The sequence below is a fragment of the Lissotriton helveticus genome, chromosome 10 (assembly GCF_964261635.1).
Source record: "Lissotriton helveticus chromosome 10, aLisHel1.1, whole genome shotgun sequence".
Taxonomy (NCBI): Eukaryota; Metazoa; Chordata; class Amphibia; order Caudata; family Salamandridae; genus Lissotriton; species Lissotriton helveticus.
Window position 1 is genome coordinate 1,011,324,678 of NC_136071.1, and position 17,673 is coordinate 1,011,342,350.

At 49.3% G+C, this 17,673-nt stretch overlaps 1 protein-coding gene across 5 annotated transcripts in view; it reads left to right on the forward strand.

Annotated features, from left to right (window-relative positions):
- The window catches only part of ICA1 (islet cell autoantigen 1), a 403,261-nt gene that overhangs the window by 181,400 nt on the left and 204,188 nt on the right, over positions 1-17,673 (forward strand). For 3 of the 5 annotated variants that reach the window (XM_078663689.1, XM_078663690.1, XM_078663692.1), the window contains exon 10: positions 4,994-5,035. The exons of the other annotated variants lie outside the window; for them this stretch is intronic. In XM_078663689.1, the coding sequence (XP_078519815.1) occupies positions 4,994-5,035 (42 nt within the window). The remainder of the gene's footprint in view (positions 1-4,993; positions 5,036-17,673) is intronic. 5 annotated transcript variants of the gene reach the window in all.

The window sequence follows — 17,673 nt, forward strand, 5'->3', positions numbered from 1 at the left end:
GCGGTCTATAAGGGTGGCCACCTGGGACTGCAGCTGCTTAATATCGGCGGTGTTTTGGGTTTGCTGTGGGGACAGTACCTTTACTTCCACTGTATGATCTTTTACCTTATCGGCAAGCTTGGCGTGGTCCGCCCGGAGTAACAGCAGGCCAGACGTGATGGCGCCTATTTGTGCCTCTATAGCCTTTCTAGAGTCCCGTACCTCCTGTAGGATTAAATCCAGCTTGTCCGATGTCTCCACTGTGTTGGTAGGTGGTACGCAGCTGACCTGCTGGGAGCCATCTAACGATGTTGCAGTGTCAGGGACGAGATAGTTCCCAGTCTCCCCGTCATGTTGCTTGCCCTTCACACGCCCCATCGCCGCTTGTGGAAACGCCCTGTCCCCTGCGTTGAAGGCAGATTGACACTCCTCACGACCGCAGGGCTCAGCTCATATGCTGCCTGACGGCCCCCCTGTCACAGTAGTCCCAGCCGTCTGTACGCAACTCAGTCCACGGTGCACCCTGTCAGACTGCAAGCCTCCGGTCTACACCTTCATATGCGGAGCCACAAACGACAGCCTTGTGCCACAGCCACACGGTGTCTCCCAGTCATGTAGGTCTAGACGTCTACAGAAGGGCAGGGGAGTAGGAGCACTCCGGGCGTCCCGCTCTGTGGCTTCACTATAGTGCCCGCTCCCCGGGGGGGGGGGGGGCACACAATCTTCAGAACAAATGGTCGGTATGGCTTCACCTCCAGCCCTGCGCAGCTCCACAGTGCCTGCCTCAGCACCGTCCCCTAGCGCTCCACAGTCCGCTGTTGCAGGCGTCACTACAAGGCAGCCGTATTGTCTCTAGAGGCCACCTACATCACTCTGTATGGTTCTCCGCCTCTGCGGGAACCTGTTGCACTACTCAATCTCTGTTCTCCCCCCTGTTCTGGTTCACACCTGTGCAGGCTCTCGTAGGCCGCGCAGGATCCCCGGCCCTTGCGTGGCCGCACCTCAGGACCTGCGCCACAGATCAGCCCGCTAACGTCACGCCGGGCGCGCTTCTTCTTTTTGCCCTCCTCTGCCTGCTTGCGACGCCGCCTGATCTCCGCGACGCTGCCCTGGGTCTCCAGTCATCTGTCCCTTAAGTTACCAACAGTACTACCCCGATACCCATCTGGTTTCACCGCAACTTCGGCCCGGGCCGTCCCTGGCCTCACGACGGCACGTAGGCCCCTCCAGTCTGCATCCGCTCGCTTCACAACTCTGTCCTCACCGGGACCCAAAGGGCGCTAGGAACGGAGGTCGGCGCCTGGCAGCCCCTGCGGCGTCCAAGCTTGGCAAGCGGCAAGGCTCACAGAATACGGCAAATATTCAGGATTGTGATTGCCCGGGTCCCGAGCTCCCTCAGAAGGCGACCGCCATGTTCGCAGCTGGCCTATAAAAGTCACCTTATTTTTGTTTTTGCTGGTGAATTTCGATCCTAGAGAGGTCTTTTATTTGAGAAGTGCCCTGTCTTCCTAATTGTCTTTCATTGGTTTCAGGTTAATGAGGAGTGTTCATATAATTGAATGAAGGGAACTGCTCCACTCTGTCCTTTTCAGTCCCTTTTGGGATGCCCAACTATTTGTACATTGTCCCTTGGTGATAAATCCTCAAAGTCACCTAATAGTCATCCTGCCTTTTCCAAGTTAGCTGCATTTCAGTAATGGCTGTGGCGTGACTGCTCCCAATGTTTTTCACATACTATTTTCTTTTTCAATCTTTCTTATTTATTTTTCCTTAAGCTTATTCGAGGCTTGGGCATCGGGTTGCTGTGATTGCCATGGTGTGAAATTTTCTGCAGTTTGCTTGTTACCATCAATCAGAATTGTTTATACTTTTGAAGTGACGGGACTGGCACTTACTGGCGTGTTTACTTATTTTCGTTTTCTTTGAACTCCTGTCATGGCACCCAGTCCCAAATCCAGGGGTACACCTCAAAGGTTTTTCCTTAGTCTCAATGAGAATTTGTTTATTTTGGAGAAAAAGAAACGCAGTCTGATACCTCTCATTCTTCCCAACTTCTTCTCACGCTCCTCTAGATCTAGTGTGTTGTGATTCAGACAACCCTTCTGGAAACGCTCTTCTCTTCAGTCACTATTTGTGGTTGTGTGAATCCTCACCCTAGACCACCAGTAGTTGGTGTTTAATGGGATTATGAATAAGATAGATGAAATGGCAAAACCATAACTATGTGGAAAATGGGTCAGAATCTCATAATTCCATTGGCCCTACATACAGTTAGTGTTGACATGTACTCGGTGCTTAATTTGAGCCAGTGATTGCCACCGGAACTTAATTCCCAACACCGGTAGTGACAATCCACCACATGATGGTCTGTTGTGCTCGTATCAAAATTAGCCAGTGTTCAATAATTCTATATACAGTAAAAATGAGTAACACCTGCAGCCTATGCCATTCATATAGCTTTGGTTGGCCTGAAATGGTCCTAATTAACTTACATGTATGTAGGAGTGCTCTGGTTAGTAGTTGTATTAGTACTGTCATTGGCAGCTCCAGCAGAAAAATAGGACGAGCCAACTGCAGTAGCCTCCCTAAAAGGTCCGATACTTGATGATTACAAATTAAGCACTGTACTATTTGTAGTCCTATTGTTAGTTTGCCTCCCTGAACATTTAAATTCTCCCGACGCTCAGCTGAGTTAGATAAGATTTAGGCGTGTCAGTGCTCACATGATTGGATTTTTGCTTTTGGATAGCGTGCTCTTATTTTCTCCTATTGGTTGGTGAACACTTAGACCAGATGTTATGTTCCATAGGGTTCTGCTCTATCCCATCATCTGGCCCATCATTTCAGTATGTGTCTGCTGCTAATGGCTTTCCTCAAATTCTCATTTGGTTTCTCTTTCTAGACTTTCACAGATGTGTAAATAGTTCTGGAGGTATTAATCTCAAGGCAGGTGTATGTCTGAAAACTTCCTGAAACTTAAGACATGTAAATCAGAGCTGCTAGTAGTGGGTAATCAGAAGTTTCTGAATCCTGTCCATTTAGTCCACTGGGTTGGGCCTTGCTTTCATTCTCACTCCAACTGTGAAACACCTTATTCAGAGTCTCTGATGCAGCTCAATTAGATCATATTGCTCCAGTCTTGCAAAACTTGTTTTGGCTTACTTCAGAGCCCGTATTCTTAACCTTTGTCATCTGTGGAACTCACTGAATCCCTACTGGAAAGCGGCAACCAACGCCTGAACATTTTATCTGACTGGAACCTCAAAATAATGCACAAAAATATGAAAATACAAATACCTCAAACAAATAAAAATATTTTATTTACTTCACAAACTTGAAAAAAATACAAAAAAATCAACATTTTAATAGAAAGGTCAGAGCTTTTCAAAATGTGGTTTGTTTCAAAAGGGCAAAGCAATATGCTAGTCTCCAGCATTTTACTTTGCTGTTTTCTTTATTCTAATGCATGATATATTGTGGCTGCACATACTAGGTGCTTAAATTAAGGCTATCACTTGATCATCCTAGATTCTGTTTCGCTGTACTTGTGTTGCTCTGACGAATCAAGCGAAAGATACCAACTTAATTTGTAGCCTTCGGTTTCAAATTCCTACACATTTACAGAACGTTGTACAATTTTACATTTTAAATTTTGTTTTTTTATGTATAAATATTTTTATTAATCTTCTATTCATTCATTTTCCAAACCATCAGACCTCATGTTGTGGTGGTGTCCCTACCCCAGGTTTAGAAGTGCTGCTTTAGATTACACAAAATGTTTATGGTCCTCTGCCTTCCGCATTGTTCCTTTCATGGCTTGTATAAATGGATTTTATATTGAAAAACTTAGGCCTTTTACCTGCTATTTTTTTTACAGCACACGAACAACATTGTGTGTGCTGTTCATGCACATCTGCTTTAATTATTTTTTATTTGACAATGTCGGATACCGCCAATATTTTCACAGAAGTTAAAATATAGCTGTTTGCTCTGAGTAGCCTGGCTCCTTCCAGTGCTGGTCTTCTGTTGGTGCATTGCAGGTCTTTGTTTCTTTATCCATAGCATTTAAATATCACCCAAACACAGGGAGATGGAAGTAGAAGGCAGACTGGATCACCAGCAAGGGGGAGGTGTGAGCAGGGAGGCAATGAGACTAGCTCATCGACAATATAAATGAACTATTGCATTTTGGGGGGTGTTATGTGCACAGCAAACTTTCACAAGAAAGGTTAGAACTGAAAAACAGAGAAAATGTGAGAAGAGCAGCTCATTGCACAGGAAGATAGCTCGCAGGTGGATGCCACAGCACCTCTGCTGCTGGGGAATGGAGTTGAGATAGAGTGGAGAAGTTCCCTTGTCTGTGAAATTGGATAGCTATAGGAGGCTGTTTACAGGTTCTCAAACTATTGATCCTTTCATTCAAATGAAGTCTGGCTCTTCAGACATTCACTTCACGCCTATCCCAAAGTTCTCAGAGCTGATTTCTTGCAGTCTATTGATGGAAGCCTGATATGTTGACTCAAGCAACAACTTTGTCAGAGCATTAAAGGCCCTGTATGCCTCCAGGTTATTGATTACATTTGTCGATGTTGATCGTGGCTTGGTTATGACAATGTGGCCTCCATATTCAGTTAATTATTTCAGTCACTTGCTCTCTTCAATTACCATCAGTAGCCAAAGCCAACAGCCATATCACAATCTTCCCCCTGAACCAGTTAGCACAACTATTGGCAGTCTTATTTGACAGATCACAACCCTATCAATGTGATATTCAATGTAGTCTCCAAGTTCTGATGAAGTTCTGCAAGATAATTTTTAAACTTGATTGGAGCTACACCATGGTAGATTACATGCTGTCTGATACTGCTTGCATGAGCCATGGTCTGCCAATGTATGTGTTCGTGGGGGCTTGCAGAAAACCGCTCTTGAGGCATCACAGGCACTGATAAGTAATTACTTATATCATATAAAAACAGCCCAGTCATATTTTATTTGTATTTTCTTTCTGTTACAGGGAACCACGATCAGAACCGCTTATCGGACACAAAAGGACATGGTATGGTTCCAGATAGTTAGGGTCTGTTTGTTGCTTCTCTATAGGGTTATATTAGTAACCATTACATTTACGTTGACATATTAGTAATACTGATTTGAAAATAATCCACTTGCCTGCACAGCCAAAGAAAATAATATGCTGAGACAATTGAATCAATTTGACAACGCATAGGAATTTTATGTTTTCCTATTCTTGCTAAGAGCAGAAAAGCATAGTGTGCTATTCGATATGATGCAAATCTATGCACAAAAGGTCAATGAACAGTTCACACCAGCACTCCGAAATTGGCACAGCTCTTTCTTTTTTTTTTTTTTTTAAATGTACGTATTTACTTTTAAACTTCGTCTCTGTACATTCCAAACTGCCATGCATTCGAATTGCACAAGTAAAGTTTCTCTTCTTGAATGGGCACTGTCTGAAAAAATTACAAATATTGCCCTGAAGCTTGAAAGTCAAATGTGTAGCCCATACTTTTGGGTATACCATAGGTTTACACATTAAAATCCTTCATAAAGGCATATAACACATACTTTTGGATAGGTTAGCAGGCAATGCAAGATTCTATCCTCAATGAGAGGGACCCTCTAAGCATTTTAAATGGTGTTTGGAATAGGGTCCTGCAAGGAGATTAATCAAATCCTTGCCAGTAGTAACCTTACTGGATGATGGGTAAATAACAATTTACCTCCACTACTTTGTTGTAGTTATCACATGCATGCCAACATTTTAGAACCGAAAAGTTGGAGATTTTGAAATTACCTATTTGGGGATTGTATTTCCTACTCAACCTCCTGAATCTGGTCTATTGGCATGTATGGTATGATGAACTAAGGCTCTGACTCTTAGGAGAAAATGGTGAAAGGGGTATAGATTAACTGTTGCCCTCATTTAACATGAAGTAAATAAATAACCTGTGTAAACTGCTACATCACTATACAGCTACATCTGAAGGAGACTGCTAGCTTCAGATTTTTTATTTTTTTTGCATATTTTATATAGCGCAAACTCGACCCAAAGGTATTGGAGTGCTTTACAAGAGCACCGTATTTACATTACACATTCAGGCACGGGGAGATTAAGTGATTTGCCCAGAATCACAGGATGTGGACGCGACCTTGAGGCTCGAACTCTGCTCCGTCGGCATAAAGGCTCGGGCTTTTATGCCGACGGAGCACATCCTTAGCTTAGAATTATACCCAGACAACAGACTCGACCTGTAAATTTTTTGTGAGCAGTACCTCTATGCACCGTTGGGTGGCGTCGGTCCATGGGAGGTCGAGGGAATGGTCGCGGAGTCGTCATCACCACTCCTCTGGATCTAAGTCTTCGCACTCTGGTCAGGTAAGTCGAATCATTCCAAGAAGAAGTCAAAGAAGCATTGTCGCTCTTTGACTTCCCCTCGCCCGTCGTGGCTGAGGGTGCGGGCGATGCCAAGCCTGCGGTTCCGGCGGAGCCTGCAATGTCGCCCCCAGTCTACCACACCTTCCCGGGTGTGGGGGCGACGCCTGCCCAGGTGCAAGAGTTTCTTGCTGTAATGGCCTGACACTTTGGGCCGTCTGGCCCCGCCGGTGCGCCTACGGGCCCGACGGGGGGTCCTGCCTTACCATCTCTGGCAGATCAGGCCCCGGTGTCGCCGCCGGCTCCGGCGGCCCTCCAGGCATCCAGGATCGGACCCTGATCAACTCCGGTTGACCTCGTGACACCTCCACCAGCGCCTGTCTCCGCGGCACCACTTCTGACGTCTCCCCCTCCTCGGGACGACGTCTTCCCCAGCTTCAGCCCGGACACGGATGCCGATACCGCCAGTGGTCTTGACACCTCACCTATACCTAGCCTGCTGTCTCCTCCTACCCTGGCTGCGGAGGAGAGAGTCAGTTACGCAGTGGTGTTGCGTTGGGCAGCCGAGCCTCTCCACCCCGAACTCCCTACGATGGCCTTCAGGACTAACCTCCTGACAGAAGTGCTCCAACCGGCGGCTACCTCTTCGGAGCCCTTGGTGCCATTTAATGAAGCACTGACGGACGTTCTTTTGGGCACCTGGTCCAGGCCCAACACAAACGCCCGGCTTCGGGCGACCCCTCCTCCCCCCTTCCTCACCCAACATCCCAACCCCGAGAACTTGGTGGTACAAGCATCAGCTTTCCAAAGCGCGTTCCCTACCGCACCTCCAGATAGGGACTCCAAGAAGCTGGATCAGTTTGGCAAGAAACTGTTTTCATCTGCCAGCTTAGGGCTGCGGTCGGTGAACACCGCATGCATCTTGGGCCATCATATCCACTCTCTGAGGGACACGGTTGTGCAGGTGCTGCCCAACTGCCTGGAGGAGGCCTAGGCAGTTCTCTCCCAAGCGATTGCGGCTGGGAGAGATGCAGCAAAGTTCACCGCTGACTCACTGGGCAGGTCGATTTCCACGACGGTGGCGCTTCTGCGCCACGCCTGGTTAAGGACAACTGGCTTCTCTGGGGATGTCCAGAACACCTTGATGGACCTGCCCTTTAATGGCATTCGCCTTTTTGGCAACAAGGCAGACAGTGCAGTGTGTTAGAGCGCTTCAAGGACTCCTGGGCTACGGCCAATTCCTTGGGCCTGTCGGCCGCTCGCCCTCCTCCGCCATCTGCTTTTTACTCCTTTTGTGGCCACGAAGGGGCGCCCCACAGCGTTTGCAAAGCCACAGGCCACCGCAGCAACAACCTGAGCGTGGCCGCGGACGTGGGACCCGTTGAGGCGGTTCAGGGGGCCAGAGGGCGAGCCAGTCCACTTCCACCCCAGCAGCATCCACTTCAAAGCCTTCCTAGTCCGACCTTTTAGGCCCATCAGACACCAGAGGGCGGACGAATACGCCATCATCTCCACCACTGGCGCGACATCACTTTGGATAAGTGGGTGCTGCAAATTGTCTGAAGGGACTACTCCCTCCCCTTCCAGACAACCCCTCCAGCCATGCCACCTCAGTACCACCGCATGTCAGGGGATCACTTTGCGCTTCTCCAGCAGGAAGTTGCAGCCCTCTGGGCCAAGGGGGCCATCAAGCGTGTTCCGACACCAGAAGTAGGTCGTGGTTGTTATTCCCACTACTTTCTGGTTCCAAAGAAGGACAAAGGGGGCCTGCGTCCTATCTTAAACCTTCGGAATGTCAATCGCTTTCTCCGGAAGGAGAAGTTCAAGATGCTCATGCTGGCTCAAGTCTTGTCTGCCCACGACCCGCAAGACTGGATGCTGGCATTTCACTTGAAGGATGCCTATTTCCATGTCCCCGTCCAGTCTTTCCACAGACGCTACCTGCGATTCACGGTGGGCCACAAGCATTATCAGTTCACCGTGCTCCCCTTTGGCCTTACCAGTGCCCCTTGGGTGTTCACGAAAGTGATGGTGGTGGTCGCAGCTCATCTGCGCATATCGGAGGTTTCAGTCTTCTTCCCCTATAGTGGCGACTGGTTGTTGAAGGCGGGCTCGCCCCAGTCAGTTGTCTCCCACCTCCAGACTGCGGCAGACCTCCTGCATTTGCTTGGGTTCTCCATCATTGTGCCGATGTCGCATCTGATTCCCTCGCAGAAGCTCCTTTTCATCGGAGCTGTTCTGGACTGGGCGCGGTTTCGGGTTTTTTGTCTCTAACAGCGAGTCTGGGACATTCAGGCTATAATTCCGATCTTTCAGCCTCTGTCCTGGGTTTCGGTCACGATGACCCTTGGGCTGCTGCTGCTGCATCCTGCTTGTGGATCATGCCAGATGGCATATGCGGGCTCTGCAGTGGGACCTGACTTTCCAGTGGGCACAACATCAGGGCAACCTGTCCGATCACGTCCAGATCTCAAAGGGCACTGCACGGCAATTGCAGTGGTTACTCAAGAATCGCGATTGGGTCAATGGCAGATCCCTCTCCCTTTCCCAACCGGAGCATACAGTTGTGACGGGCGCGTTCCTTCTGGGATGGGGAGGCCACATGGGAGAGGCGGAGATCAGAGGCCTCTGGTCTCCGGCAGAGTCCCAGCTCCACATCAACCTGTTGGAGCTTCAGGCAATCCGACTGGCACTGAAGGCATTCCTTCCCTCTGTCCACGGAAGTGTAGGGCAGGTGTTCACGGACAACACCACCGCCATGTGGTACTGCAACAAACAGGGCGGGGTGGGGCAAGAGGCTCAGCGTCTCTGCATCTCTGGGCTTGGCTGGAACATCAGGGCATGTCCCTGGTGGTTCAACACCTGGCAGGTTCTCTGGACGCCAGGGCGGATGAACTCGGCCATCTGTGCATGTTGGATCCTGAATGGCATCTGAACTCAGACGTGGCGCAAGGTCTCTTTCAGCAGTGGGGAGAACCTTGGTTATATCTGTTCGCCACCGAAGAGAATGTGCATTATCATCAGTTCTGCGCGTTGGAATTTCCAAGGCGGCTTTCGCTCGGCTATGCTTTTCTTTTCGGCGCGAGTGATGTTGCGGTCTGTTGTACGCCTTTCCGCCTATACCTCTTCTGCCCAGAGTGCTGAAGAAGATCAGGCGCGACCGGGCCCAAGTCATCCTTGTGGCTCTGGACTGGGCTTGAAGAGTATGGTATCCCGAGCTACTCAGTATGAGCATCGATCCCCCGATCCACCTGCCTCTTCGGGAGGATCTTCTGTCGCAGCAGCTGGGGACGGTCCTCCACCCGAACCTGTCCAGTCTCCACCTCCTTGCATGGAGATTGAGCGGTGGCAGTTGACGTCTTTCGATCTGCCTCCCGAAGTCTGTAATGTTACTCTGGCAGCCAGGCGTCCCTCCACAAAAACGGTATACACCTGTAGATGGAATAAGTTTGTGGCATGGTGCACAGCACAGGCTGTGGATCCTCTTTCTGCCCCTCTTTTAGAGGTCCTTCTTTTTCTTCTCTCTTTGGCCCAGCAGGGCTCTGCTCTAGGCATTATCAAGGGCTATCTCTCTGCCATTCCCGCCTTTCTAAGGATCCCAGGTCAGCCTTCCCTTTTCAAGTTCCCTGTTGTAAATAGATTCTTGAAAGGCATCACACACATGTTTCCTCTTGTTCCTTTTGTGATGCCTCATTAGGACTTTAATCTAGTTCTTACCTTTCTGATGTGCACTCCCTTTGAGCCACTTCATAATTGCCGTCTTCGTCTTCTGACTTCAAAGACTGCTTTCCTGGATGCCATCACCTCTGCCAGAAGAGTGAGTGAGCTTCAGGCTCTTTCTTCTAAACCTCCTTTTCTCTCTGTCCATCCGGACAAAGTTGTTCTGAGGACTCGTCCTTCCTTTCTGCCAAAGGTTGTCACCGCCTTTCACATCGGGCAGAGCATCACTTTGCCCACCTTCTTTCCGCCTCCGCATCCCTCTAAAGAGAAAGAGTGTCTCAACCTTCTGGACCCAAAACATGCGCTCGCTTTCTATCTGAGTCGCACACAACCGTTCCGGGTGGATGACCAGCTCTTTGTTGGCTACGTGGGCGCCAAGAAAGGTCGAGCTGTGCACAAACGGACCATCACTCGGTGGGTCGTTCTGTGCATAAAGGTTTGCTACTCCTTGGCTAAAAAAGGAGCCTCCAGTGGGGTTGCGCGCCCATTCTGCCAGTGCGACGGTGGCCACTACTGCTCTGGGATGCGGCGTTCCCTTGCAGGACATTTGTCAGGCAGCTACGTGGACCTCACTGCACACGTTTACCAAGCACTACTGCCTGGACAACCAAGTCCGGAAAGACGGCTTCTTTGGCCATTCTGTTCTCCAGGACTTTCTAGTGTGATCTTGGTTCGCAGACCCACCACCGTGGTTGGTATTGCTGGGGTATCTATTCTACGGTAAGGAATCTATCACTACATGTTTCTTTCAGCTGCACAAGTTACTTACCTTCGGTAACGATATAACTGTAAGAAACATTAGTAGTGATAGATTCCTTTCTGCCCCACCCATCCTCCCTGTTCTGCTAACTGATTTCTAGGGTTAAGGTCATCCCTTTCAGTGCCCTAGTATCATGGCACCAGTGGTCAGTATCTTGCATGGCTCTGAGTTCCTGGCTCGGAAAGTTGTGTACATAACTGACGTCAGACGTGTCCACGCGCGCTAAGTAGCTCCGAGGACGTCATCACGGCGCCAACGACGCTCGCGGATCCGCACGACGACGCCTAGCGACGCGCAGAGGTACTGCTGACAAAACGTTCTGGACCCAGTCTGACGCCTGGGGGTAATTCCAAGGTAAGGAATCTATCACTACTAATGTTTCTTACAGATATATCGTTACCGAAGGTAAGTAACTTGTGCGACGTGCGCATTGCCTATATAGGGGCCACCCCAGCGTGCTGATGTCAGATCTGGAGAGAGATACGCCGTAGTCCTCTCCCAGGCGGTTGCTGATGGGAAAGATGGAGCCAAGTTGACCATACATTGTGGAATGGACACCACTGATGGAGTGGTTTTATCGACAGTGGCCTTATGACGCATGCCTGGTTGAGGACTTCTAGCTTTACTGGGGGATGTCCTAGACTCTCTTACGGAGATGCCCTTTAATACTCCCATCTTTTCAGAGACCAGATGGATTCAGCACTGGAGCGCTTTAAGGACAGCAAAGCTAGGGCCAGGTCCGTGGGCATTTCCATGGCTCCTTGCCACCACCAATCCTCCTTTTGTGGCCACAGCAGGGGCTTCTGTCCATGTCTGTACCCGCCTAACCACCGCAGCCTGCAAGCTTTACAGCCTCTACGTGGCCAATGATGCTCTATGCACAGACTTCGTGGGTGGGGCACCCAGCAGTCCGGCCACTCACCTCTCTTTCAGTCGCAGCCGCCAAGCCCTTATAGTCTGCCCCCTTATCATCATAGACCCCCCCCAGTGGGCGGCAGGATCAACCATCACTTACACCACTGGTGCTGGATCACCTCAGACCAATGGGTTTTGCAGATTGTCCGGAGGGGCTACTCTCTCTACCTCAAGACTACCCCCCCCCCCCCTCCACCACCCATGCCGTAGGCTTGAGGACCATCTTTCCCTGCTCCATCAGGAAGTGATTGCTCTCTTGGCAAGGGGCTCAGCTGAAGATGCCTAGTGCATCATGAATGGCATCTCCATCCGGAGGTGGTGCAGGGTCTCTTTCAGCAGTGGGGAGAGCCTTGGTTAGATCTGTTCGCCACCCTGAGTAAGCACAATGTTCTACTCGCAGGAGTTTCCAAGACGGCTCTCACTTGAAAATGATTTTAATCTCAAGTGTAGCTCGGGCCTCCTGTATGCCTTTCTGCCCATACCACTCCTGCCCAGAGTTCTCAAGAACAACTGGGCGCAAGTCTTCCTTGTTGCTCCAGACTGGACTCAGATAGTTGATTCCCGAGGTATTGAGCATAGCCATCGGTTCTCCAATCAGGCTGCCCTTTGGAAGGATCTTTTGTTGCAGCAGTAGTAGAGCGTTCTCCACCTGAAGCTGTTAACTCTCCGCCTTCTTGCATTGACATTGAGGGGTGACGGTTGACGGCCTTGGACCTTCCACCTGAAGTTTGCAATGTTATTCTGGCAGTCCGGTGTCCCTCCACCAAAACAGTATACGCCTGCTGTTGTGGCTAGTGTGTGGCATAGGGTGCGGCATAGTGTGCAGAAAAGCAGGTTGGCTCCCTTTCTGCTCCTCGTTCTCAGATTCTTATCTTTATTCTTTCCTTTAACCAGCAGCCTCTGGCACCCTAAAGGGTTAACGTTCTGCTATTTCTGACTTTCTGCGGTTGCTTGACTAGCCATCCCTCTTCAAATCCCCTATTTTGTATAGGTTATTGATAGGTGTACAACATATGTTTACACCTTCTCCTTTTATCATGCCTCATAGGGACCTTAATCTCGTCCTGACGTTCTTGATGTGTGCTCCCTTTGATCCCCTGCACAACTCTCCTCTCATGCTCCTTTCTATCAGGACTGCCTTCCTGGTGGCAGTAATTTTGCCCGGAGGTTCAGTGAGCTTCAGGCTTTGTCATCCAAGCCACAATACCTGGAAATCTACCCAGACAAGCTGGTTCTATGAACTAGAGTTTCCTTTCTACTAAAAGTCGTACTTCCCTTTCATGTAGGCCAGTCCATCACTCTGCCTACTTTCTACGCTTCCACCCATCCACCCCGCTCAGAGAATGTATTTATAGGGACAGGGCTTTACCCCTCCAGGTCGCTGTTTGCCATACCAGTGGTCCTTGTTCTCCATGGCTCTGTGCTGCTGACGTGGAAAGTTGCAAAAAGTAACTGATGTCCGCACGCTGAGATGGTGCCTCTGTAGGCACCACGCATGTCACATGCGACATAGGAAAACGTTGAGGGATCCATGTAAATCACACCTCCCTGGACTACCCCGGTTGTCTAGTTTTTAGACATTTGTGGGTTTGGTAGATTTCAAAAGGTGTCCGCCGAGCCCAGGACCAAGAATACAGGTACCCTCCTTGCAAAACCAGGTCGTTTTCTGGTAGATAATTTTGATGTCTCCACGGTACATTTTAGACCCTTCCCTGCCGCGGGTACTTGGCCCACCATTACAAGTGAGGTACCATTTTTATCGGGGAACCTGTGGGAGCGCTGTGTGGTAGGAAACTTGTGTCAGCCCGGTGATCCTACAATTTTCCTACAAAGAAATGTGAGATTTTGTTTCTTTTTTTTACAGCTACATTTTAAGTTTGCAGGGGATTCTGGGTAAGAAAATGCTGGGGGAATCCACGCACGCAAACCCCCCCTGGACTCCCCAGGTGTCTAGTTTTAAGAAATGTGTGGGTTTGGTAGGTTTCCCTAGACGCCCACCGAGCCCGGGACCAAAAACTCAAGGGACTCCCTCGCAAAACCAAGACTTTTTGTATTCGATAATTTGGAAGTCTCCACAGTATATTTTGGGCCATTTCTTCTTGCGGGCAGTAGGCCTAACCACATAAGTGAGGTACCAGTGTTTATCGGGAGACTTGGGGGAATGCTGGGTGGGTGGAAGTTTGTGGCTCCTCGCAGATTCTAAAACTTTCTTCACAGAAATGTGAGGAAAATGTGTTTCTCTTTACAAAGTTTGAGGTTTGCAAAGGAGTCTCGAAAACAGAACCTAGTGAGTCACACAAGTCACCCCATCCTGGATTCCCCTGGGCATCTAGTTTTAAAAAATGTACAGGTTCGCTACGTTTCCTTCTGTGCCAGCAGAGCTAGGGTCCAAAATTCACAGCTAGGCTCATCATAAAAAAAGGGTCAGTTTTCACTGGAAAAAGGTGGTCTGTTGCGATTTGGGCCTTGTCCTGTCACAGGCACTATGCCTACTCACAAGTGAAGTACCATTTTTATCAGGAGACTTGGAAAATACTGGGTGGGTGAAAGTTTGTGGCTCCCCGCAGATTCCAGATCGTTGCATCACAGAAATGTGACAGTAATGTGTTTATTTTTACAAAGTTTGAGGTTTGCAAGGGATTCTGGGTAACATAACCTGGTGAGAGCCATACAAGCCACCCCATCCTGGATTCCCCTGGGTGGCTAGGTTTCAAAAACCTACAGGTTTGCTAGGTTTCTCTAGGTGCTGGCTGCGCTAGGGCCCAACACCCACAGATGGGCACATTGCAAATAAATGTCAGTGCCTAGTGGGCTTTCTGCTGCCCATGGCAGAACGACTGTGACCAATTTATTTTAGTGTGGGGGGGAGCATTCCCCACCCCTACGTATAATAAAAAAAATAATCTCTGTGGCAATCTGTTTTGATAGTGGGGGCATTGACATGCCCGTTCTGGACAGCCCTCATCCCTATATATTAAAAAAACATAATCCCTGGTGCCTAGTGGGCTTTCTGCCCCCTTGCCCTTGGGGGGGTGGGGAGGCAGATCATTGACTATTGCCCCATCTGCTTCCTGGGGGAGAGGGGCAGAAAGACTGGCATTGAGGGGTGGTGAGGTCATTGGCATGCCCATTCTGCGCCCCCCCCCCACCCCTGATTTTGAAGAGAAAAAAATACCTTGCTCACTTGTGAGCTTTCCGTTCCTGGGGGCAGGGGGACAGATAGGGAGTTACTCCCCCCCCCCCGCCCATCGGCCGCCATGGGGGGGGACAGGAAGACTGACTATGCCCATTTAAATATGGGGGAGCAAAAGCCCTTGCCCAATGGGCCCCTTCTCCCTTCCTGGTGCCTAGTGGGTGGATCCCTGCTTGGGGATCATCCTCCTGGGGCGATTCCCCGAGCAGGGATCCATTAGGATTGGGTATCATGGAAAAGGGGAGATTCTCCAGTATTAGGGGTGTCTTTCATAGATTCACATGCCTGAATCATTCCCCGTCGTCGGAGTGGGAGTCCCACGGTATATAAAAAAGCAATAAAATGCCATAATATATATAGCAAATATCAAAAGTACCCAACCAGGAAGTAAAGTAGCACCAGCTACCGTAGAAAAAACCTCCACACTCGTGACTATCTTAGTCATTATGTGTTAGTCCAAACTACAGCCAATCAGGCGACAGCACCCACCAGAATGCTCTCCCCAGAGGCTCAGGCTCTCAGATTTTCTACCGCACGTCGTGTGAAGGGAGTCTCCCTGAGCTCTGCTCAGTTTTCTTCAAGATTAGTTAGTTTCTTCAAGTTTTCAGATGTCTACTTCTAAATCCCTGTTTAGGGCCTGTGATTCTTGTGGGAAGCTTAGGCTATTCAAAGAAGATCCCCCACAAAAAATGTTTATATTGCCTTTATCCTGACCATAAGGCAAAGGAGTGCAAGATATGCCGCACTTTCCCCCCTAAGACTATCAGGGACAGGGAAAGACGACTGCTGTTGTGGCTTAACAGACTCAAGGACAAAGACGACCCTTTGTCTGAGGTAGGAAGCATTGCCTCTAGTTCTTCACGAATTTCCATTAAGAGGAAGGCTGAAGCGGATGTTTCATCTCCAAGAGCGAAGGTGGCAAAGGAGGCCCACTCCTCTCTGGATTCTTCTGGGCCTAGTGTTTCAAAAAAGCCTCTTCCACCTGTTAAAATGGATAATACGCCCTCTAAGAAGTCTGGGAATTCCACAGTTCCCAAGAAATCTTCAGTCTGTGCCTCCTCAGTTGCCACCTTTGACAATTTCAACGTCAAAAAAGGATTGTGTTATCCAGTATTATGGGTATCTTTCATAGATTCACATGCCTGAATCATTCCCCGTCGTCGGGGTGGGAGTCCCCGGTAAATAATTATAGTAATGTCACATGGACATATACTTAGGCTACTAATGTGAGGCCTCTGGCCTAGTACTATCTAGGTCCTTATGTAAAAAGGACCAAACTTTGGCCAGTAGCCAATCAGCCCTTATCACCCTCCTCACCTTCCTGGAAGGAGCCCTTGTCCCTCAGATTTTCTACCGCACGTCGTGCTGAAGGGAGTCTCCACTGAGCTCTGCTCAGGTTTCTTCATTTATCTTTGGAATTTCCTATTATTCTTCAAGTTTCTGAAGGGAGTTTGGTAGTCACTATGTCTACTACTCCTAAGAAAGGGCTTTTTAGACCCTGTGCCTCTTGTAGTAAAATGAGGTTACATATAGAGGACAAGCATGAGGATTGGTTGTATTGTCTCTATCCTCAGCATTCTGCCAAAGAATGTAAGATTTGTCGCACTTTCCCGGTCAAGACTTTGAAAGACAGGGAAGGGCGCCTGCTTCTGTGGCTCCATAGGATGAAGGACAAAGAGCGTCTGGTCTCCTCAGGTGAGAGTGAGTGTTCCTTCAGGAGTTTCCACTCCTCTCCCAAAAGGCCTCGACAGACATCCCCAGAGCAGTCTGTTGCGCCTTATCACAAGAAGCCAAAATCCATGGAGAGTCACCCTAAGGTCAAGCCTCTAAAACCTGCTCTTCAGGTAACAGACTTCAAGAAACCAGCTACTGTGTCATCTGGCCTGCCTGTGACTATGTCGACAGTCTCCATTTCGACATCCACGGCGTCTACTTTCTCCATGGCATCGACTACTTCAACATCGACGACGATGGGTACCTTCTGTCATCCCTGTCACAAAATCGTCGACGTCGCCTCTGTCAGCGCTCCCGTCGACGTCTGCTTCATCGTCGGCGAAGGCAAAGCTTCCAGCGTCGACGAAAATCTCACCGTCGACGAAGACTTCATCGTCGACGAAGATCCCATCGTCGACGAAGACTCAACCGTCGACGAGGATACAGCCGTCGACGAAGACCTCGTCGACGAGGACTCCGTCGTCGACGCCACCGTCGACGAGCCTGTCGACGTCGAGACCGTCGACGACGAAACCGTCGACGTCGCCATCGTCGTCGACGGCTACAGTGTCGACACCGCCGTCGACGAGGACATCGTCGTCGGCGAGGACATCAATGACAATGAAAATGCCTGATACATCAAAAATGGTAGATGCTACACCGTCGACGGACGCCGCATCAAAGGATTTACACTCTAAGGGCTCTCCCTCATTAAAGTATACGTATACACATTTTAAAATGTCGTCATGTTTGGTCACACCAGAGATGACCTCACCCAGCAAGGTCCAACAGTTGTTGCCAACGCAGTTTTTAGAAACAGAAGATCCAGTAGATCAGTCCATGTTTCCCATAGCATCCAGTCCCTCTCATCTCAACATCAAAGTTCAGGAGAGTTCGGACTACGAAGATTTGGAGGAAATTACAATTCAAGAATCAGTTCAACAGCATACCACTGTTCAGCCTATGGTGTGCCTTCCAGCTTCAATTGTTTCTGACCTG